Source organism: Oncorhynchus gorbuscha, unplaced genomic scaffold (genome assembly GCF_021184085.1).
Source record: "Oncorhynchus gorbuscha isolate QuinsamMale2020 ecotype Even-year unplaced genomic scaffold, OgorEven_v1.0 Un_scaffold_1449, whole genome shotgun sequence".
In the NCBI taxonomy this organism is placed as follows: domain Eukaryota; kingdom Metazoa; phylum Chordata; class Actinopteri; order Salmoniformes; family Salmonidae; genus Oncorhynchus; species Oncorhynchus gorbuscha.
This window is the reverse complement of record NW_025746228.1, coordinates 54,774-77,657: the sequence shown is the minus strand read 5'-3', so window position 1 is coordinate 77,657 and position 22,884 is coordinate 54,774. Positions and strand designations below refer to the sequence as shown.

The 22,884-nt window shown below is 42.4% G+C and overlaps 1 protein-coding gene across 1 annotated transcript; it reads left to right on the top strand.

Moving 5' to 3' along the window:
• The first annotated feature begins 781 nt into the window (after positions 1 to 781).
• Positions 782 to 21,668, top strand: LOC124022843 (myosin heavy chain, fast skeletal muscle-like). The gene is made up of 40 exons (XM_046337529.1): positions 782 to 826; positions 960 to 1,187; positions 1,519 to 1,665; positions 1,876 to 2,032; positions 3,127 to 3,154; positions 3,414 to 3,522; positions 3,689 to 3,781; positions 3,956 to 4,016; positions 4,177 to 4,275; positions 4,610 to 4,713; positions 5,065 to 5,203; positions 6,913 to 7,031; positions 7,202 to 7,351; positions 7,446 to 7,616; positions 7,836 to 8,139; positions 8,498 to 8,562; positions 8,649 to 8,736; positions 8,853 to 8,970; positions 9,995 to 10,118; positions 10,554 to 10,690; positions 10,979 to 11,234; positions 11,451 to 11,693; positions 12,039 to 12,215; positions 12,312 to 12,457; positions 12,630 to 12,720; positions 13,018 to 13,407; positions 13,529 to 13,655; positions 13,843 to 13,961; positions 14,177 to 14,373; positions 14,509 to 14,692; positions 14,802 to 14,967; positions 15,275 to 15,399; positions 15,561 to 15,869; positions 16,091 to 16,294; positions 16,430 to 16,555; positions 19,020 to 19,190; positions 20,304 to 20,408; positions 20,505 to 20,600; positions 21,002 to 21,133; positions 21,536 to 21,668. The coding sequence occupies exons 2-40, from the start codon at positions 972 to 974 to the stop codon at positions 21,554 to 21,556; spliced, it is 5,814 nt and encodes a 1,937-aa protein (XP_046193485.1). The 5' UTR covers positions 782 to 826; positions 960 to 971; the 3' UTR covers positions 21,557 to 21,668.
• Positions 21,669 to 22,884: the final 1,216 nt, after the last annotated feature.

Here is a 22,884-nt window from a genome sequence, read left to right as displayed (position 1 = left end):
TGAGGATTAATGCCACTAAAATGGAACTAAATCAGGTCAGATTAGATTTAATGAAAAGTATTTCAGTTGTAATGGGGCAACATGGATTCCACTACAGTTTTAACTATTAGTAATGAAATCTCATTTATGTTAATTCATTGAAATTCAATTCGGAGACAAACATTAAAAAGTCATGTCATGGGAGTGTGGTGCTCCTGGAAGTGGGAGGTGCTAGTGAGACACAGAAATAAACACCTCTCTCAGTCAATTCATGTCCTTTCTCAGAGTGGTCCATAATTAACTTTTGCTTGGTTGGCACTTCCAACCAGATATAAGGAGGCTGAGGCCCCAGCATCCATAAGTCAGATACCTTCTTCCTCTGTGGTAAGACCTCTCCACCTCCTTAGATTTGTACATTGTCTCATCTTTGCACTCAGCATCTGAGGCAGTAGCTAACTGCACTGTTTGAATTGAGTTCTGTAAGATTTTACTATATTAAATCAAGTGGCATTAAAAATAATGTTGTTTTTATTATGTGTTTTACATAAAATCTGTGACTTTCATTTACAGTCAAAGTGGTGCTCTTGCACTTGAAAGGGTGTTCTAGAATGTAACTGGGTTTTATGGGAATTTATTTGAATTCCTGACAGAATGTCTGGATGTGTAGTAAATTAAAGTTACCAGTTGCACCTGTAGTTAAATTTGACATGTAATGATTGAGTTAAATGTTTTCTAGCCCTTCAGGGGATAAATGATAAGGATTTAGACTTGTGGGATTTCACAACACTCTCATATTTCACAGGGTCCTCCAAGAAGTACACATTCATCTGTAGGAGGGGAAAAGAAGGTGAGACATGGTTTGACTCTTCACATAAAAAGTGATGAGAATATTCTGTTAGAGATACCGCTCACCTAACTCTGTTGACTGGGGAGGAAGCACCACAGAGTCAATCGTGTTTCTTGTTTCACCTCTTTCCTAGTTATCCGTCACCATGAGTACGGACGCTGAGATGCAAGCCTACGGCAAGGCTGCCATATACCTCCGTAAATCTGAGAAGGAGAGGATGGAGGCACAAGCCGCACCCTTTGATTCAAAGAACGCCTGCTACGTGACAGACAAGGTGGAGCTGTACCTTAAGGGTTTAGTCACTGCCAGGGCCGACGGGAAATGTACTGTAACAGTCACAAACCCTGACGGCAGTAAGGAGGTAAGTCTGATCTGAAAAGTGTTCAAGTTCAAGTTTGTGCAATCACTCTAATTCTTGAAAAGTCAACTAAGTGCAAAAAGAAACTTCCAATGTTTTTTGTAAGCAGAATATAAACTTCAAAGACATCAATTTTAATGCTTAAAAATTATATGTAATTTCTCATGATGACTAGTCAAGAATCTCCAGTTATGTGTCAGTGGGTGATAACAAAGTAGTTGGATTAAATGTGGATGTATATTTTTTAAATGATTAAACTTGTATTTAATGAGCAAAAATCATTCAGTCATGTCCACTTTGATCTGTGTATAATCTAGATTTCTGACTGTTTCAGGAAGGAAAAGAGTTCAAAGATGCAGACATCTATGAGATGAACCCCCCTAAGTACGACAAGATTGAGGACATGGCCATGATGACCTACCTGAATGAAGCCTCTGTGTTGTATAACCTCAAAGAGCGTTATGCAGCATGGATGATCTATGTAAGTAACCAGCACATACAATCACACACATACATCAACATAATAAATACACACATACAGTACTACACATAAATGGACGGTAGAAACCAAAACATATCAATACAGTAAACCCACATCAGTTTACCAAAGTACACCCACATCCTCACATAAATCCAGGTAAAAGTACATCTGACTTTGTTAATCTCCTAAATTAATTATGCTTTCATCCAGACCTACTCTGGGCTCTTCTGTGCCACGGTGAACCCCTACAAGTGGCTCCCTGTGTATGATGAAGAGGTTGTCAACGCCTACAGAGGGAAGAAGAGGGTGGAGGCTCCACCCCATATCTTCTCCGTCTCTGACAACGCCTTTCAGTTCATGATGATTGGTATGATATCTCATGGATGTATGGATGGATGGTTGGATCAATCAATCACATTTATTTATAAAGCCCTTTTTACATAAGCAGATGTCAGAAAGTGCTTATACAGAAACCCAGCCTAAAACCCAAGACACCCTAAGAAAAGACCTAGAGAGGAACCATGCTCTGAGGGGTGGCCAGTGCTTTTCTGGCTGGAGATTATAGGAGTATATGGCCATTAAGGCCATACAAGATGTTCAAATGTTCATAGATGACATGCAGGGTCAAATAATTATCACAGTGGCTGTAGAGTGCAATAGGTCAGCACCTCGGGAGTAAAATGTCAGTTGGCTTTTCATAGCCGAGCATTCAGAGGTCGAGACAGCAGGTGCGGTAGAGAGAGAGGGAGAGTCAAAAAACAGCATGTAGCACGTCAGATGAACAGATCAGGGTTCCATAGCCGCAGGCAGAACAGTTGAAACTGGAGCAGCAGCACGACCAGGTGGATTGGGGACAGCAAGGAGTCATCAAGCCAGATAGTCCCGAGGCACGGTCCTAGGGCTCAGGTCCTCCTCCTCCGAGAGAGAGAGAGAGAGAGAGAGAGAGAGAGAGAGAGAGAGAGAGAGAGAGAGAGAGAGAGAGAGAGAGAGAGAGAGAGAGAGAGAGAGAGAGAGAGAGAGAAGAGAGAGAGAGAGAGAGAGAGAGAGAGAGAGAGAGAGAGAGAGAGAGAGAGAGAGAGAGAGAGAGAGAGAGAGAGAGAGAGAGAGAGAGAGAGAGAGAGAATGCTTAAGTTCATACAGGAACCCAGCTAAGACAGGAGAATTTCACCGGACTTAAAGGTCAAGACCGAGTCGTCGTCTCTGACATGGATAGACAATCCATAAAAATGGAGCACTATGGATGTCCATAAGTGTATATAGATCTCAAAGTCCATAAGTGCTAATGGATGGATGGACGGATGGATAGTTGGGTGTAAAATCAAATCAAATCCAATTCAAATATGCTTCAGAGTTTTGTCATCTAGGTTAGAACAATTTGCTGGAAATTAAATTCATGCGCATGCAATAATGTACCCAAAATGTTGCTTGAGTATGATAAGCAATGTGTTTTTTTGGTTCCAGATAAGGAGAACCAGTCCGTCCTGATTACGTAAGTTGTTTACTAAAATGTCACTTGAGGAAGTATTTCTATTGTAATAAGTTGGGTCACTTGGTGTGATGAAATACATGACAATATGGATGGATTAGAGCATCAGGTTCTGTGTAATAACGAGTCGATGAAAGGGATTATTTGTTGATGATTTACTTATGTTAGAAAACAGGTATTTTTCTACGCTATTTCTTAGTGAAATACAATCTGACACTCAGACATGTAACTAAAACCCCTCTTTCTCTGTCATATAAACCAGTGGAGAATCCGGTGCAGGAAAGACTGTCAACACCAAGCGTGTCATCCAGTACTTTGCCACCATTGCAGTGTCTGGTGGCAAGAAGGAAGCAGACCCCAACAAAATGCAGGTAGGTTGTTCTTATGTTTGACTTTTAATCACATTTCAGTTTGGTTTTCTGAGCAAACTTTTTTTCCAGCTGTGAATCATGTTTCAAGAAATTTGTTCAAGTCATAGAGAAAAACAAACTTGACCACTTTTCCCGTTTCTGAGAAACTTGTGTTTGTCTCAATCAGGGGTCTCTTGAGGATCAGATCATTGCAGCTAACCCTCTGCTGGAGTCTTACGGTAATGCCAAGACAGTGAGGAACGACAACTCGTCTCGCTTTGTAAGTATGAAGGGCATACTGTGGAAGTTATCTTATATTGGAAACATGTATTTCAGTAGTTCACTATTGTTAAATCAATAGATGTCCAACAAACTGTAACATTTAAAGGGGTCTATCAAAGTAAAGGTTTAGATTCATTTGTTGACCTATTTATAACCCAATGCTCTACTACAGGGTAAATTCATCAGGATTCACTTCCAAGCTGGTAAACTGGCTAAAGCTGACATTGAAACCTGTGAGTTGGTTTTGATTGTTTCTCAACACTTTCCTAAATTCACACAGATTATTTTTAGGAGATCATATCATCAAATTTGATTTAATCTTATGTTTTTTTCTCTCCCTTTCTTTCTCTCTCTCTCTCTCTCTCTCTCTCTCTCTCTCTCTCTCTCCCTCAGACCTGCTGGAGAAGTCCAGAGTCTCCTTCCAGCTGCCCGATGAGAGAGGCTACCACATCTTCTTCCAGATGATGACAGGCCACAAACCTGAGCTAGTTGGTACGACAAAGTAGAGTTTTAGGGGAAATTATTCCCACCCCCATCTGTGGAACTTGTTAAAAATATTCATAGTCCACACTAATAATACTATTACAATGATTACATCCAAGGTAACAAGGCATCTAGACATGAGTCAGGTCTCTGGGAAATATCTATCAAGTAATACACTGTGATGCACTAGTCCACAAGTCTCAGTCTCCTCTTGTGATGCTATTCATTATATACTACATGTATCCTTGAGTCCATCTATTGAGTAAAGGAGGGAGAGATACTGAAGTTAGAACAGCAGAATTCTAAGAGATTTAACTGACAAGCTGTTCTCCGTTGTCCACAGAATTGGCGCTTCTCACCACCAACCCCTACGACTTCCCCATGTGCAGTCAGGGACAGATCACTGTGGCCAGCATCAACGACAATGAAGAGCTGGATGCCACAGATGTGAGTCAAACAAAGGGTTAACCAAAGTCTAGATATGGAATGGATAGGACCACCATACACACTGAATGTACTGTGAAATTCCAACTTGCTTGGAATTTTCATGTATGTTTTAGTTTGATTCTAAATGCCTTGTGTTAGTTAAGCATGAACGTAAAGGAACTTCTCAGAGAGCGCCACTAAGTGTCCTGTGGAACTGTGTAAAACTAATTTTGTGCTGCCATCTACTAATGTGTTGGCCAAGAGTCAAATCTATCCATCCCATTCGTTCTGCAGTGAGCAGCACAGAACTGTAGCGTAACTGACCGAACTACCGTTCAGTTCATCTCTGTTGTACTTCCTCTTTAATGCCAGGAAGCCATTACCATCCTGGGCTTCACTAATGAGGAGAAGCTTGGAATCTACAAGCTGACAGGAGCTGTAGTGCACCATGGCAACTTGAAATTCAAGCAGAAGCAGCGTGAGGAGCAGGCCGAGCCAGACGGCACAGAGGGTGAGTCCCACTCACAGACACTCAGACTCATACACAAACAGCTATTTGAGAATAAGCAATTTATATAATGATACAAAACAGTGAAGCTATGAGACAGTTTTATACGGCAACAGTTCACAATCTATATAGTTAGCTCTACGATATGACTCCTATCTCACTCTTGTGGAAATATTCTGTCTCAGAGACAGGCCCCCTTTGTACTTTGCCATCGGCCACAAATACAGTTGCACAAAGATCATTCTGACCCATAACACATGAATCACTGCTACGAGGGCACTTTATGAAACATACTAAAACGTGGTCAAGTCAAATAATTAGTCCCTCATCTGGAACGGTGATCACTCACATGTTCCACACCACCTAGAAGACATATGGCCTTGAAGGGAAGATAAAGAATACATGTTTAATCATTTTCTCTCCTTCTCCACTTTCCGAATCATACATTAAACTACTGATAAATGATCCCATGCTTCTTGAATATATGAGTTGAATTTAAGATTCACACACAGACACTGGCAGAATGTACATCTAAAGACAGGAGTGTATTCATGTACTACATGTCAACATATAGTATATTCATGTGATATTTCTAGCATTAACTTTGTCCTTGTCTTATACTGTCGCCAGTGGCATGTTAGTGACACATCAGTATCTCAATTTCTAGTCTAAATTACTAAATAACATTTCAAAGTGTGCAGACCCCCACAATCAACCTAATACCCCCAAATAAACCATTTTGGACAATCCTAAATCAGTTACAGGTAACGGTTGACCACCCCTCCTCCCTTCCAGCACTCATTCTTCTGGCGTCTCTTTGTTTTCTTCTTAAGATAGCGTTGCAGTTTATCCTCACGATGGTACACATGGAACTCATGCCTGTCAATGTGGATGGCCCTTGATAATGTCCCGATATCAATATCCCCAAGCAGACGAAACTCTCACCTGAGAATCACAACTGTTCAAACCCTTTCAAATGTCAAAGATAATTACAACTGTTTGCAAATTGGCTTATGCTCCCCCTATCATATCGGCAACCTCATGGCAGAGTTACAAGGTCAGGGAGTCAGAGAACAGCAGACGCAATCTGGTGAGATGTGAAACAACAACAGCAATACACTACTTACTAGCATTTACCAGCATTTACATATTATACTGAAATCTCACCCAGTGTCTCTAGCCTTTGAGTGATCAGGCCTCACCAGAAAGTCAGAGCAAAGGTCATTCAACACCATTAAGTGAGTGTTCTTTCCCCTTTCAGAAGAACACGAGTTATCAGTTTCCTTCAACTAGGACATCTTTCCAGTAGGAAAACCCTCTCAATCACTACTGCTAATACACATGGATCACTCTCAAACAATGTTCTGCTTTTACCCCTATTGCAAGGTTGAGAAACATGCAAAACAAACATGATAACTTTCTCCTTATTGGAAGGCATTGTTTTTATTTTAGTCGAACAATGTTACTCTATATAAAGTAGGATTCGTTTACATTGAGTGTTCGTCTTTTAGTGGAGAATTTCCATTACAAAAGTCATGCAGGAGAGTTTTTGGAAACCAAATTCCAAACTCCAGAAATGATTTGAAATTATGAATATGGGAGAAAATCAAAACCTAACTCACAAAAAAGTTATCCAAACTATTTTGTCAGTGTGACATCAGAAACAAGTGATCTTGTGTCCCTGAGTCTGTTGTTGTTGGTTCTCTCTCCAGTGGCTGATAAAATCGCCTACCTGCTGGGCCTGAACTCAGCTGAGATGTTGAAGGCTCTGTGCTACCCCAGAGTGAAGGTCGGCAACGAGTATGTGACCAAGGGACAGACTGTGGCTCAGGTAAGACTGCCAAACACAGCATCTAACATTTTCTGAACACCGTAATTATTTTGGGGATGAGTGCATTGCTTTTAAAAAATTGTGATGCTGTATATATCCCAAGGTCTTATCACCTTATCACCAGACATGGTCAATATCTCATGTATTAATTTGAGGTATTATCATTGCAGGTTAATAACTCAGTCAGTGCTCTGGCCAAGTCCATCTATGAGAGGATGTTCTTGTGGATGGTCATCCGTATCAATGAGATGTTGGACACCAAGAATCCAAGGCAGTTCTATATCGGTGTGCTTGACATTGCCGGGTTTGAGATCTTTGATGTGAGTATGAGACCAGTACAAGACAATTAGTTCTGATTGAGATGGATTACAGTCTTGTATGATGAAATGACCCCTTTTAAAACTCCATCAACAGTACAACAGCATGGAGCAGCTGTGCATCAACTTCACCAATGAGAAACTGCAACAGTTTTTCAACCACACCATGTTCGTCCTGGAGCAAGAGGAGTACAAGAAGGAGGGAATCGTCTGGGCCTTCATTGACTTCGGCATGGACTTGGCTGCCTGCATTGAGCTTATTGAGAAGGTAAGATGTCTGTGAGGATTGTAATGGACCGCAACAGCAAAGATCACAGTGAGCCCTGTGTGAGACATGATCACAGTGGTACAACGTATCTGACTGTTGAGAACTCAATATGTTTCCTATTATGTGATCTGTAATCTGCAAATAGAATGTTTACTAAAGGAATGAATGTGACCCTAAATTGAAATATCACTAATTTGATATACATCTCTTTTCGTGAAGCCATTGGGCATCTTCTCCATCCTTGAAGAGGAGTGCATGTTCCCCAAGTCTTCAGACACTACCTTCAAGGACAAGCTGTACGCCCAGCATCTTGGCAAAACAAAGGCGTTTGAGAAGCCCAAGCCTGCCAAAGGCAAGGCAGAGGCCCACTTCTCCCTGGTGCACTACGCCGGTACTGTGGACTACAACATCACTGGCTGGCTGGAGAAGAACAAGGACCCCCTGAACGACTCAGTTTGTCAGTTGTACGGGAAGTCCGCAGTCAAAATTTTGGCTGCCCTGTATCCCCCTCCCCCTCCTGAGGGTAAGACTGGCATCACGTCACAATATTTAATTAAGCGCTAGTTACAACTCAGACCCAAATGTTCTTTAAAGTCTTAGAATGTATCACAATTTCTCAACGTTTATTACCAGGTTGATTTACTCATAGACTTGGTTAATTTAATCATGTAGTAGGTCTTATTTAACATAATCCCATTGGCAGCATTTGCCTCTAGATAAGTGTGAAGTTAATCAGAGATGATCTGGTTTATAATTAGTGTGTTTGCTGAAGACAAGACCACTCTAGATTTCTTACATACTCTTATTATTATTCTATTTATTCCACCCGCTCTAGGAAATGTACTTTTCTAGTTATCTTTTACTTTTCCCCATTTTAACAGATAAAGCCAAGAAAGGAGGCAAGAAGAAGGGTGGTTCCATGCAGACTGTGTCCTCCCAGTTCAGGGTGAGCTTTTGAAATGTGTAGATTCAGTCCTTCAAAAGGTGCATTGATTATCATAAATGAGAAAATGGTTTGTAATCCTCTTACAGGAGAACTTACATAAGCTGATGACCAACTTGAGGAGCACTCATCCTCACTTTGTGCGCTGCCTGATCCCCAACGAGTCAAAGACTCCAGGTACAAGAAATATTGAGTTAAATGTGTCATCTTATCAGTACAGTATCAATAACCTTAACGATCCCAATCTATAACCTGTTTATTAGTATTAAAAGAGACTTGGTTTGTTTTACCAGGTCTGATGGAGAACTTCCTGGTTATCCACCAGCTCAGGTGTAATGGTGTACTGGAGGGTATCAGGATCTGCAGAAAGGGATTCCCCAGCAGAATCATCTATGCTGACTTCAAGCAGAGGTACATTCACACACACGCACACACACACACACACACACACACACACACACACACACACACACACACACACACACACACACACACACACACACACACACACACACACACACACACACACACACACACACACACACACACACACACACACACACACACACACACACACACACACACACACACCGAGAGAGAGAGAAATGATTGGGACTCTTGATAAAGAAGAGCAGAACAGACTGAATCAAATAACACTGATACTGAGCTATATTGTACAATCAAACATTTGTGTCAATATTATTATTTCTTTCTCAGAGAAAGAGATTTTGTTCAACAATTCATATTTAATTTCAAAATAGGGTTCATCATGATTGGCACCCCTGCTTTCAGTACGAGGACAATGGTCTTTTTCTAGAATGTTGTATGAGATTGTAGATCACAATGGGAGGGATGTTGGACCCTCCTTCCAGAATCCTTCCAGATCCTTGATATCCATCGTCTGCACTCATGGACGGCCCTCTTCAATTCAAACCACAGGTTTTCAATGGGCTTCAAGTCTGGAGACTGAGATGGCCATAGTAAAATGTTGATTATGTTGTTGATAAACCATTTCCTTGTGGATTTTGATGTGTGCTTGGGGTTATTGTCTTGCTGTAATACCCACCCGTGGCCACGTTTCAGCCTCCTGGCTGAGGCCACCAGGTTTTTGGCTAAAATGTCATGGTACTGGGTAAAGGTCATGATGCCGTTGACCTTAACGAGGCCCCCAGGTCAGTTGACGTAAAGTAGCCCCATAACATCAGAGATCCACCACCATATTTTACAGCAGGTTTGGGTTTATTTTCTTCATATACATATTTGTTTTAATCCAAAAAGCTTTTAGACCAGACAATATAGCTCAGTATTTGTGTTATTCATGTTAGACAGTCTATTTTGCTCATCTTTATCAAGGGTGCCGATCATTATGAACCTCACTGTATAACCAACCAACTAATTACAACTTGGCATATTTTAAAACCGTCTCCTCATTCAGGTACAAAGTACTGAATGCCAGCGTCATCCCTGAGGGCCAGTTCATGGACAACAAGAAGGCTTCTGAGAAGCTGCTTGGGTCCATTGATGTGAATCACGAGGATTACAAGTTTGGACACACCAAGGTCAGTCAAAAACCCCCAGAAAAAGCTGACTGGAGAGATTTTATATGGTCCGGGTTTAAATTATCATTGAAGTTGTGTTTTGACCACTATGTTGTCAACTATGTTTAAAATGTTAAACCGGTACCATATAAAATCTCTCCAGGTGATCTATCCATCCTTTTGTTCTTTCTTCTTCATTTAACTAATGGAAAAGGTGGAAAAACATTGTGTTTTTTTCTTCAGTAATGAACCACAAGTATAGAAGAGAAACTAAACTCATCATCATGTGCATTGTGTTAGAGTGGTATGGCTGCAGTTATCTGTATCATTATTAACCTCTCCCATGGTTTGTTTGTAACCGTTGCAGAGTTAATGTTGTTTAAATCAATCTAGTGGTTTGACCCTTTTATCTGTCACCATCTGTGGTTCCATTGACCATGTTAACCTGTGTCTCAGGTGTTCTTCAAAGCCGGTCTGCTGGGTGTCCTGGAGGAGATGAGAGATGAGAAGCTGGCCGCTCTGGTCGGCATGGTCCAGGCTCTTAGCCGTGGATTCCTCATGAGGAGAGAGTTCACCAAGATGATGGAGAGGAGGTGAGGAATAGTAGACATCTTGGCAAAGCTTTCTGTCAACCACCTGTTCAACTGTCATTTAAATGTGTGGTATTTACCCATTCATTCTTGAAGTATATAAAATGCTTATTGAGCTTAACATGACTGACCTGTCAGTCCTTGCATCTACACGATGTCTATGAATTTAATAGGGGTTACATTTCCCAAGCCCAATTCCTCAGCTGTAAACAAACAATTGTTGTTCTTCGAGTCACAGAATTGCTTTAAGCATGTCACTCACCATGACACTCTGTCCTTTCTGTCGACCAGAGAGTCTGTCTTCGCCATCCAGTACAACATCCGCTCATTCATGAATGTCAAAACCTGGCCATGGATGAAGTTGTACTTCAAGATCAAGCCCCTGCTGCAGAGCGCTGAGACTGAGAAGGAGCTGGCCAACATGAAGGAGAACTATGAGAAGATGAAGACAGACCTGGCCAAGGCTCTGTCCACGAAGAAGCAAATGGAGGAGAAGTTGGTGTCCCTGACGCAGGAGAAGAACGACCTGGCACTCCAAGTCGCATCTGTGAGTGAACAACGACCCTCTTATGGGCACATTTAAATAAACATGAATACACACACACTGTAAAGTATGTTGCAAACTCACATATTTTTATTGCCCATGTTATATATTGTATATATTTCATGAATGTCTATTAATTTGCTCTGACCTTTTTGACTAAAGTGTATATTTTGATACAGGAAGTTTGGTCGCTGATATTTTCTCCTGTTCTGAAACCAGGAAGGAGAGAGTCTGAACGATGCTGAGGAAAGGTGTGAGGGGCTCATCAAGAGCAAGATCCAGCAGGAGGCCAAACTCAAAGAGACGACCGAGAGGCTGGAGGATGAGGAGGAGATCAATGCTGAGTTGACTGCTAAGAAGAGGAAGCTGGAGGATGAATGCTCTGAGCTGAAGAAGGACATTGATGACCTGGAGCTCACCCTGGCCAAAGTGGAGAAGGAGAAGCACGCCACTGAAAACAAGGTCTTGTGTCTTACTATAGACAGTCTAACCAACAATAATCCAAATAAACTCAAAACATAGCTTAACAGAAATGGAATTCAAGTTGTATTGTGGGTGCAGGAAAAATCAAGACACAATAGTAGAATCTCAGTTGAATGGTACTCCCCACATTCATTGCATGTTCTGCTCCCCCTCATTTATGACTTCCATTCAGTACACTGGCATGGTGAACACTGACATCTGGTGTTGAATATATAGTACAGTCAATTTTGATGAAATGTTTTATCTAAACGAAAGGAATGCAATTTATACCAAACTAAATCTCCACTTTATGGTGAAGTATAATTATGTTGTGGCCATTTTCAGGTTAAAAACCTGACAGAGGAGATGGCGTCTATGGATGAGAGTGTTGCCAAGCTGACCAAGGAGAAGAAAGCCCTCCAAGAGGCCCACCAGCAGACACTGGATGACCTGCAGGCAGAGGAGGACAAAGTCAACACTCTGACCAAGGCCAAGACCAAGCTGGAACAGCAAGTGGACGACGTGAGTGGAGTTTGACATTTTGGCCATGATAGTATGTAAGATGATATTATCTTCAGTTGTTTAGATTTTAACAATATATGTGTTTTTATCTTCTAGCTTGAGGGTTCTCTGGAGCAAGAGAAGAAGCTCCGTATGGACCTTGAGAGATCCAAGAGAAAGCTGGAGGGAGATCTGAAACTGGCCCAGGAGTCCATAATGGACCTGGAGAATGACAAGCAGCAAGCTGATGAGAAAATCAAGAAGTAAACACAAACAAATGACCACAGTATTACCTGCTATAATGGTTGTTCTTGACTAATTATTGTAATTATGAATTAGCATTTGATTCAGTAAGGAAAGTGAATGGTATAATACTCTCCCTTTACACTATCGAACCAAAACCAACTCTGCAATCAATGTGTTTGCGTCTCTTAGGAAGGAGTTTGAGACCACCCAGCTCCTCAGCAAGGTTGAGGATGAACAGTCTCTGGGAGCTCAGCTGCAGAAGAAGATCAAGGAACTCCAGGTACAGTACAGGATATAAGCTCCAGTACAGAAAAGCACAGACTTGAATCAATTCTTGAAAAACATTATTCTGGTAGCACACATTTTTCCAGGTGGCTTCTGATGGCTGAGTAGGTTGGAAGATGGTGGTTCTGAACATTGTGGTTTTGGTTCCCGCATGGGACACCGTCTACTGAATATATTAGTGTAACTGGATTCGTATTAAACACATTTATACAAAATATACATACTATTATAATTTTGTGGTTCAATTGTTTCAACTGTATTGTTCATCCCCCTGCTCCTGCCCCTGTTCTAGGCCCGTATTGAGGAGCTGGAGGAGGAAATTGAGGCTGAGCGTGCTGCCAGGGCTAAGGTTGAGAAGCAGAGGGCCGATCTCTCCAGGGAACTTGAGGAGATCAGTGAGAGGCTGGAGGAGGCCGGAGGCGCCACTGCTGCTCAGATTGAGATGAACAAGAAGCGTGAGGCTGAGTTCCAGAAGCTGCGTCGTGATCTTGAAGAGTCCACCCTGCAGCATGAGGCCACAGCCGCCGCTCTGCGCAAGAAGCAGGCCGACAGTGTGGCTGAGCTCGGGGAGCAGATCGACAACCTGCAGCGCGTCAAGCAGAAGCTGGAGAAGGAGAAGAGCGAGTACAAGATGGAGATTGATGACCTCTCCAGCAACATGGAGGCCGTCGCCAAGGCTAAGGTGAGTAGCAATGTTTTGATCAAGCAGTGTTGAGGAGGGTCAACTACATCACCATTCAAGTGACCTGAAGTTGACAGGAGTCACATATATAAAGTAATGATGGAACGTGTTTCACTAACAGGGCAATCTGGAGAAGATGTGCCGTACTCTTGAGGACCAGCTGAGTGAGCTGAAGACTAAGAATGATGAGAATGTTCGCCAGGTCAACGACATCAGCGGACAGAGAGCCAGACTCCTGACAGAAAATGGTACCATCAACAATGAACAACAACCCAATGCTTTCCTTCAGCAAATACAATAACGTGTTGGGGGCTATATCCACATAGTTTCTACTGTAATATTCCCCACCTAACATTGCCCTACGATACCTCAGAATCCATTTTCAATCTTAGAAAACAATGATCCTATTAACAAGATGTTCCTCTGTCCCTGCAGGTGAGTTTGGTCGCCAGTTGGAGGAGAAGGAAGCCCTGGTGTCTCAGCTGACCAGAGGAAAACAGGCCTTCACCCAGCAGGTGGAGGAGCTGAAGAGGGCGATTGAGGAGGAGGTCAAGGTAAGGGACCCAAAATGGACTCCAAGTCCACAGAGTTTATACCTATATCATCATATAGACTGTGACTATGCCACCCTCTGAGACTCCAACCGTCTCACCACCCTCAGAGACTTCTCCTGTCTCTCAACCCTCAGAGACTCCTATTGAGATAGAGACTTTTTTCCATAATTTGTTTGACTATCTCGCTAATTATTCTTTGCCTTTCTCTCTCACAGGCTAAAAACGCACTGGCCCACGGTGTCCAGTCTGCCCGCCATGACTGTGACCTCCTGAGGGAGCAGTTTGAGGAGGAGCAGGAGGCCAAGGCAGAGCTGCAACGCGGCATGTCCAAGGCCAACAGTGAGGTGGCTCAGTGGAGGACTAAGTATGAAACTGATGCTATCCAGCGCACAGAGGAGCTGGAGGAGGCCAAGTGAGTCGCACGCAACAGAAAAACTCAGATATGGTGTGGATGGTGAGGGTGGTAGGGGGCTCTGACAAAATGTTACATCAATATGTATTGTAACATGTCTTTCACACCATAAAACCGACCTCTATTGTCCAATAGGAAGAAGCTGGCTCAGCGTCTGCAGGATGCTGAGGAGACCATTGAGGCGACCAACTCCAAGTGCGCCTCCCTGGAGAAGACCAAGCAGAGGCTGCAGGGAGAGGTGGAGGACCTCATGATTGATGTTGAGAGAGCCAACGCATTGGCCGCCAACCTCGACAAGAAGCAGAGGAACTTTGACAAGGTGAAAATGAATAAACCTATATTTTTATCAATTGTATAATTCTTTCTTATTTCTAATTTAATAACGCTTCATCTATGACTTCTCATGAAAATCCCATGGATTCTCCTAGGTTCTGGCAGAGTGGAAGCAGAAGTATGAGGAGGGCCAGGCTGAGCTGGAAGGAGCTCAGAAGGAGGCTCGCTCTATGAGCACTGAACTCTTCAAGATGAAGAACTCCTACGAGGAGGCTCTGGATCATCTGGAGACTCTGAAGAGAGAGAACAAGAACCTGCAACGTGAGCATTTGACAGCAGTTCTATTTGGCTCATATTTGACTAGTGTTTTGAAAATGGAGGGAACTGTAATCATCAACTTTAATTTTACAACATTTCAGAATTGTCATATACAGTATAATTTGTATATATTTTACTTGTAGTTGGTATTCCTTTGAACATTCAGAATAAGTGGTCGGCGATTCGATTTGCAAGATCCTATGAAGTGCTGTTAATGAAATAACTGTTAATATGATTCAATGTCAAATTCAGATCACTGGCATATCCACTGAAACCCCCCCAAGTCTAATCATCTTGTGTGTGTGTGCAGAGGAGATCTCTGACCTGACTGAGCAGATCGGAGAGACTGGCAAGAGCATCCATGAGCTGGAGAAGGCCAAGAAGACCGTGGAGACAGAGAAGTCTGAGATCCAGACCGCTCTGGAGGAGGCTGAGGTACAAACTGCAGCTGTTTGATGGGGAAAGCAGTGTTACACTGGCCAACACCAGCTATAGTGAAATACTCTCTGTAATGGAGTTAATTGTAGTCATATATATTGAATTCCTACATCCAAATGTATTGAAAACAATTGGCCTGACTGCTTCTGTTTGTCCAGGGAACACTGGAGCACGAGGAATCCAAGATTCTGCGTGTGCAGCTGGAGCTGAACCAGATCAAGGGTGAGGTGGACAGGAAGATCGCTGAGAAGGACGAGGAGATGGAGCAGATCAAGAGGAACAGCCAGAGGGTGGTTGACTCCATGCAGAGCACCCTGGACTCTGAGGTCAGGAGCAGGAATGATGCCCTGAGGGTGAAGAAGAAGATGGAGGGAGACCTGAACGAGATGGAGATCCAGCTGAGCCACTCCAACAGGCAGGCCGCTGAGGCCCAGAAACAGCTCAGGAACGTCCAGGGACAGCTCAAGGTAAAGGGACTGGGACATCAGGTTCAAACACCTGAACATGGAGAGGGATTTGTTTGTGAATCTGTAGAAAAGAATAGAACAGAGGAATTGAATAAAGTGGACAATGCACTGTACAAAGTTAGGGATACTGGGTAAATTCTTCCCAGTGAACATTTCTATCACCCATCCTATCACCTCTACTTCCACAAGTTCTAATGAACGTATGTCATTGTGAACCACAGGATGCCCAATTGCACCTTGATGATGCCGTCCGCGTTGCAGAGGACATGAAGGAGCAGGCAGCCATGGTGGAGCGCAGAAACGGTCTGATGGTGGCTGAAATCGAGGAGCTGAGAGTTGCTCTGGAGCAGACAGAGAGAGGCCGCAAAGTGGCTGAGACTGAGCTGGTAGACGCCAGCGAGCGTGTTGGACTGCTGCACTCCCAGGTATGGGTCAAAAGCCATTTCTAATGAAACTCAACCAAACAACAAGTTTCAACACATCATGCTTTGAGAGTTTCTTTATTTCAGCATTGTAAGTTCTCTTGAGAGTCAAACAAATCACCTTGTTTAATCTTCCAGAACACCAGCCTTCTGAACACCAAGAAGAAGCTGGAGACTGACCTGGTGCAGGTGCAGGGAGAGGTGGACGACATCGTCCAGGAGGCCAGGAATGCAGAGGAGAAGGCCAAGAAGGCAATCACTGATGTGAGTCCTTTAATTACATCAACTTGATTTGTCCCCAAGTGCCGATGGTAGCTGGGCTGGTTAAGAACAACAAAGATCTCAGAGGGATGTCATCATTGGTGCCAATCGGTGCATAAATGAAACACCAATTTATGTACCACGGTGAAATGACAAGTTAGGAACCAATATACACAGGCAGTTAGGAAAGCAAAGGCTAGCTTTTTCAAACAGAAATTTTCATCCTGTAGCACAAACTCCAAAATGTTCTGGGACACTGTAAAGTCCATGCAGAATAAGGGCATCTCCTCCCAGCTACCCACTGCACTGAGGCTAGGAAACACTGTCACCACCGATAAATATACGATAATCAAGAATTTCAATAAGCATTTTTCTAACCATACCCTGGTCTATAGCCCTGCACCCCAACAGCAACTTGCCCAAGCCTCCCCTATTTCTCCTTCACCCAAATCCAGATTTCTGATGTTCTGAAAGCTGCAAAATCTGGACCCTTACAAATCAGCCGGGCAAGACAATCTGGACCCTCTCTTTCTAAAATATATGCCACAATTGTTGCCACCTCTATTACTGGCCTGTTCAACCTCTATTACTGGCCTGTTCAACCTCTATTACTGGCCTGTTCAACCTCTATTACTGGCCTGTTCAACCTCTATTACTGGCCTGTTCAACCTCTATTTTGTATCGTCTGAGATCCCCATAGATTGGAAAGCTGCCGCGGTCATCCCCCCCTTCAAAGGGGGAGACACTGTAGACCCAAACTGCTACAGACCTATATCTATTCTACCCTGCCTTTCTAAGGACTTCGAAAGCCAAGTTAACAAACAGTTCACCGACCATTTCGAATCCCACAGCACATTCTCCGCTATACAGTCTGGTTTCCGAGCTGGCCATGGGTGCCCCTCAGCCAAGCTCAAGGTCCTAAACGATATCATAACCGCCATCGATAAGAGAATACTGTGCAGCCGTATTCATCGACCTGGCCAAGGCTTTCGACTCTGTCAATCACCACATTCTTATCGGCAGACTCAACAGCCTTGGTTTCTCTAATGACTGCCTCGCCTGGTTCACCAACTACTTCTCAGATAGAGTTCAGTGTGTCAAATTGGAGGGCCTGTTGTCCGGATCTCTGGCAGTCTCTATGGGGGTGCCACAATTCTCAGGCCGACTCTTTTCTCTGTATACATCAATGATGTCGCTCTTTCTGCTGGTGATTCTCTGATCCACCTCTCCGCAGACAATATCATTCTGTATACTTCTGGCCCTTCTTTGGACACTGTGTTAACAAACCTCCAGACGAGCTTCAATGCCATACAACACTCCTTCCGTGGCCTCCAACTGCTCTTAAGTGCAAGTAAAACTAAATGCATGCTCTCTAACTGATCGCTGCCCGCACCCACCCGTCTAGCATCACTACTCTGGATGGTTCTGACTTAGAATACGTGGACAACTACAAATACCTAGGTGTCTGGTTAGACTGTAAACTCTCCTTCCAGACTCACATTAAGCATCTCCAAACCCAAATAAAATCAAGAATCGGCTTTCTATTTCGCAACAAAGCATCCTTCACTCATGCTGCCAAATATACCCTCGCAAAACTGACTATCCTACTGAACCTTGACTTCGGCGATGTCATTTACAAAATAGCCTCCAACCCTCTACTCAGCAAATTGGATGTAGTCTATCACAGTGCAATCCGATATGTCACCAAAGCCCCATATACTACCCACCACTGCGACCTGTATGCTCTCATTTGCTGGCCCTCGCTTCATATTTGTCACCAAACCCACTGGCTCCAGGTCATCTATAAGTCTTTGCTAGGTAAAGCCCCGCCTTAACTCAGCTCACTGGTTACCATTGCAGCACCCACCCGTAGCACGCGCTCTAGAAGGGTTATTTCACCGGTCATCCCCAAAGCCAACTCCTCCTTTGGCCACCTTTCCTTCCAGTTCTCTGCTGCCAATGACTGGAACTAATTGTAAAAAATCACTGAAGCTGGAGTCGTATATCTCCCTCACTAACTTTAAGCATCAGCTGTCATAGCAGCTTACCAAACATTGCACCTGTACACAGCCCATCTGTAAATAGCCCACCCAACTACCTCATTCCCATATTGTTATTTATTTTTTGCTCCTTTGTACCCCAGTATCTCGACTTGCATATTCATCGTCTGAACATCTATCACTCCAGTGTTTAATTGCTAAATTGTAAATATTTTGCCACTATGGCCGATTTATTGCCTTACCTTCCTAATCTTACTACATTTACACACACGGTATATAGACTTTTCTATTGTGTTATTGACTGTACGATTGTTTTTCCCATGTGTAACTCTGTGTTGTTTGTGTCGCACTGCTTTGCTTTATCTTGGCCAGGTCGCAGTTGTAAATGAGAATTTGTAAATGAGAACTCTCAACTCGCCTACCTGGTTCAATAAATGTGAAATAAAAAATAAAAAATAATTTTCCAGGCGGCCATGATGGCTGAGGAGCTGAAGAAGGAGCAGGACACCAGTTCTCACCTGGAGAGGATGAAGAAGAACCTGGAGGTCACAGTCAAGGATCTGCAGCACCGTCTGGATGAGGCTGAGAATCTGGCCATGAAGGGAGGCAAGAAGCAGCTCCAGAAACTGGAGTCCAGGGTGAGATACCAGCAGGGTGGATTTGGGGTTGGATTAAAAAAACAGTTTGCTGGAAATGTATTTGATAATGTAAAATACTCTGGAGCATTATGTAATGACTTTCTCTCATTAACCCACCTAGATCAGGAGAATTATGTAACGACTTTATCTCACTAACCCACCTAGATCAGGAGAATTATGTAATGACTTTCTCTCACTAACCCACCTAGATCAGGAGAATTATGTAATGACTTTCTCTCATTAACCCACCTAGATCAGGAGTTCCCAAATGTCTTTGCATCAGGGACCCCTTCATAATATCAGAACCCAACTCTTACTTTAGAGGGAGATATAAATATTATCCACACAGTTTTACTATGACTTCAGCAGTGCATGGTTGGACTAATGGATTCTTGGCTGCTGGGAAAGAACATTTGACAGTCCCCTCTCTTGGCATCAGAGGGAATATTTTCCAGTTTTAAAGCATAAATTACAGTGCAATTATGTTCAAAACAAAAACATTGGGAATATGTTACTGTTATGTTATGGAGTTGAGAAGAATTGGAGCCAAGACCTTCAAATAAAGTCAAGATATACAAATGTATTTATCTAGTTGCTTGGCAAACTTCGCGAGCCCCAATAACAGAAGCAAACTCGTAACATTAAAACAGACGAGTGGCGGCCTCTATTGGCCATACTGGTACTGCAACGTACACCGCTAAATGCACAACAAAATCGGTCCAAAAAAAAGAGTCCTATATATTATAACTACAAGATTATTATTATTATTATTATTATTACAATTGTTGGAATAATGTGCCTACCAATATCCCTGTGAGCCTCCCAGGTCCATGTTGTACATCTAGGGGTTAAGAACATAAATAGTGGATGAATAATATTACATTGTATTGGACCTTCTAATCTTGTTCCACAGATCCTCTGTAGTTTCATCTGTTGTTGCTAGCAATATTCATGAACAAATTTAAGTGTAAATTCCACTTTGGGAACCACTTGGAATAGTGCATAATGAAAGACAACAATTGTGCCTCCTTGACTGGGTAGAAGACTCATCCTCTGTTTTACAAAGATTTGTTTTCACCACCTCAAATGCCTAAATGTCTTTGTTCCACAAAGGTGCGTGAGCTCGAGACTGAGGTGGAGGCAGAGCAGAGAAGAGGTGTAGACGCAGTCAAGGGAGTCCGGAAGTATGAGCGCAGAGTCAAGGAGCTCACTTACCAGGTAAGAGAAAGTGTATTCTTCACACATTTGATACTTACACAGAGAGGTTTGTGTATAAAACTATACTGACATTGATTATTTGATGTTTTCCCACAGACTGAGGAGGATAAGAAGAACGTTGGCAGACTTCAGGACCTGGTAGATAAGCTGCAGATGAAAGTGAAGGCCTACAAGAGGCATTCTGAGGAAGCGGTGAGTCACTGACAAAACTTCATGTCCATACAACTTAGTTTGAAGTGTTGCTACAGCAACAACACATCAGTCAACAATGACAATTGACAGTGCAAGTAAATGCTGATGAAATTATGCACATTTCTGAATGCCTCCTATTCGTTACCAACTTAAAGGAGGTGGGGTTGAATATGAATTAGCTGCACCAGGGGCTGGTCTAGTGATGTGCTGGAGGCAGTGGTTTGATCCCCTGTTCTGCCACTCACTTCCTCTGCTGTATCATCCAGCTCCCTGTATACATTGTTATCCTAAATCTTGTATTTTATTTTTAAATATCTTTAAAAACAGAACATTAATTTGCTGCCTGAAGCTTCAAACTTTAAATGCTGATGTTCTGCTCTTCCTCTCTTTTCCTCACCCAGGAGGAAGCAGCAAACCAGCACATGTCTAAGTTCAGGAAGGTTCAGCATGAGCTGGAGGAGGCTGAGGAGCGTGCTGACATCGCTGAGACTCAGGTCAACAAGCTCAGAGCCAAGACCCGTGACTCTGGAAAGGTACAGAACTGCTGCTAAACCTGTACCTGACTCATGTTCAGATATGACCACATCAACACCACCTATGATTCAGTCTTCACAGAGGTCAATACTGACCTTTTACACTGGTTCAGCTGTATTGAAGATCACCAAGCAGAACATTTCAGGAAGGGCAAAAAATGAAAGGTTAATTCTGTTGGTACTTCAACATTAAAAATCCAAGCTGAGCACTGAGCACTAAATGACTTGATCCATTATATTATATCCATATATTTATCATGTTGATTATTATTACTGATCCATTATATTCTATCCATATATTTATCATGTTCATTATTATTACTGATCCATTATATTCTATCCATATATTTATCATGTTCATTATTATTACTGATCCATTATATTATTTATTTCTTCTTACAGGGAAAAGAAGTTGCTGAATAAACAAGACCAAAGTATTGAAGATCAAAGTCTTACCATTTTCCTGTGATGCATAAAATATGATTTTCATGGTGAAATGTTGAGCATTGATTAAAAACATGTGGATCTACATACACTTCCTTTGTGACTGTGGATTTATTACTCAGCAAACATATGTTTAATACCATAAAATATTGCACTTTAATTAAAGGAGCAATCTGGGATTCCAACAACAACAAAGCCTTCACATCAGCTGAGGGATTAGAATGGAGAAATGTAACCAGTCAAATGAATAGACTGAGCTATGGATGTCAGGTCTGACCAGCTAAACATCTAATTATAGTTTTAACCCTTTACAGTCAGGGGAATTGGCCTATATGGACAGGCCCAAATTGAAATGTTTCTAAAAGAAAAATATTTGAGAAGAATATGCATAACCATGGTAGCAATTGAAAGGGATCACTTTGAAGATGCCTTTTTTTTCTTAATTAAGTGACTGAATTTTTGTATTCGAATTTTGTAACAGATTATGCACACATTCATTTGTTGTGGAAACACTAAACATAAATTGAGATTTTAGTTCTGGGTTAACCAGTATTATGTAAACCAGAGGAGGCTAGTGTGAGGAGCTATAGGGCAACGGGCTCAGTGTAATGGCTGGAATGGAATGAATGGAACAGCGTCAAACATGTTGTTTCCATACGTTTGATACAGTTCCATTTTCCATTCTAGCCATTACGATGAGCCTGTCCTCCTATAGCTCCTCATTCCTGGAAAATGTCACTTTCACTTTCAAATTTATGAAAGACAAGAACAGTAACTGAATTCCGTAAACTGAGTGTGAAGAGGTGAAAAAAGTATTGTTGTCTATCAACAATGACAAGCCACCGGGGTCTGACAACTTGGATGGAAAATGACTGAGGATAATAGCGGACGATATTGCCACAACAATTTGCCATATCTTCAATTTAAACCTACTAGAAAGTGTGTGCCCTCAGGCCTGGAGGGAAGCAAAAGTCAATCCGCCACCTAAACATTTACTTTTCTTATTTACAATAAGTGACTACAAGATAACAAAATACATTATTCACCATTCAGTTTCTGTTGGGAAAAACACAACCAAAACAAACTGCAAATGTATTCAACAAGTTCGTAGTCACAAGATTAGATGTCGTCGACATTGCATTCTAGAATCATGGGGCTTAACGACTAAACTTTTGCCCACTTTAATAAACTGTAAGAGGATTTGGCCAAATATTTATGACTTCTTCAAATAGGCGGATTAGATACATAAACTGCTTTCATTTCTAAAACGTTATAACAGATATATGACCCCCCCCCAATGAAACATT

What these genes read in the sequence shown, in the direction of transcription:
- LOC124022843 (XM_046337529.1), top strand. Translation starts at nt 972, where the DNA reads ATGAGTACGGACGCTGAGATGCAAGCCTACGGCAAGGCTGCCATATAC. An exon ending in ATGCAGCATGGATGATCTAT is followed by an intron (nt 1,666 to 1,875) that starts GTAAGTAACCAG and finishes GCTTTCATCCAG; the next exon opens with ACCTACTCTGGGCTCTTCTG. An exon ending in CAACGAGTCAAAGACTCCAG is followed by an intron (nt 8,737 to 8,852) that starts GTACAAGAAATA and finishes TTGTTTTACCAG; the next exon opens with GTCTGATGGAGAACTTCCTG.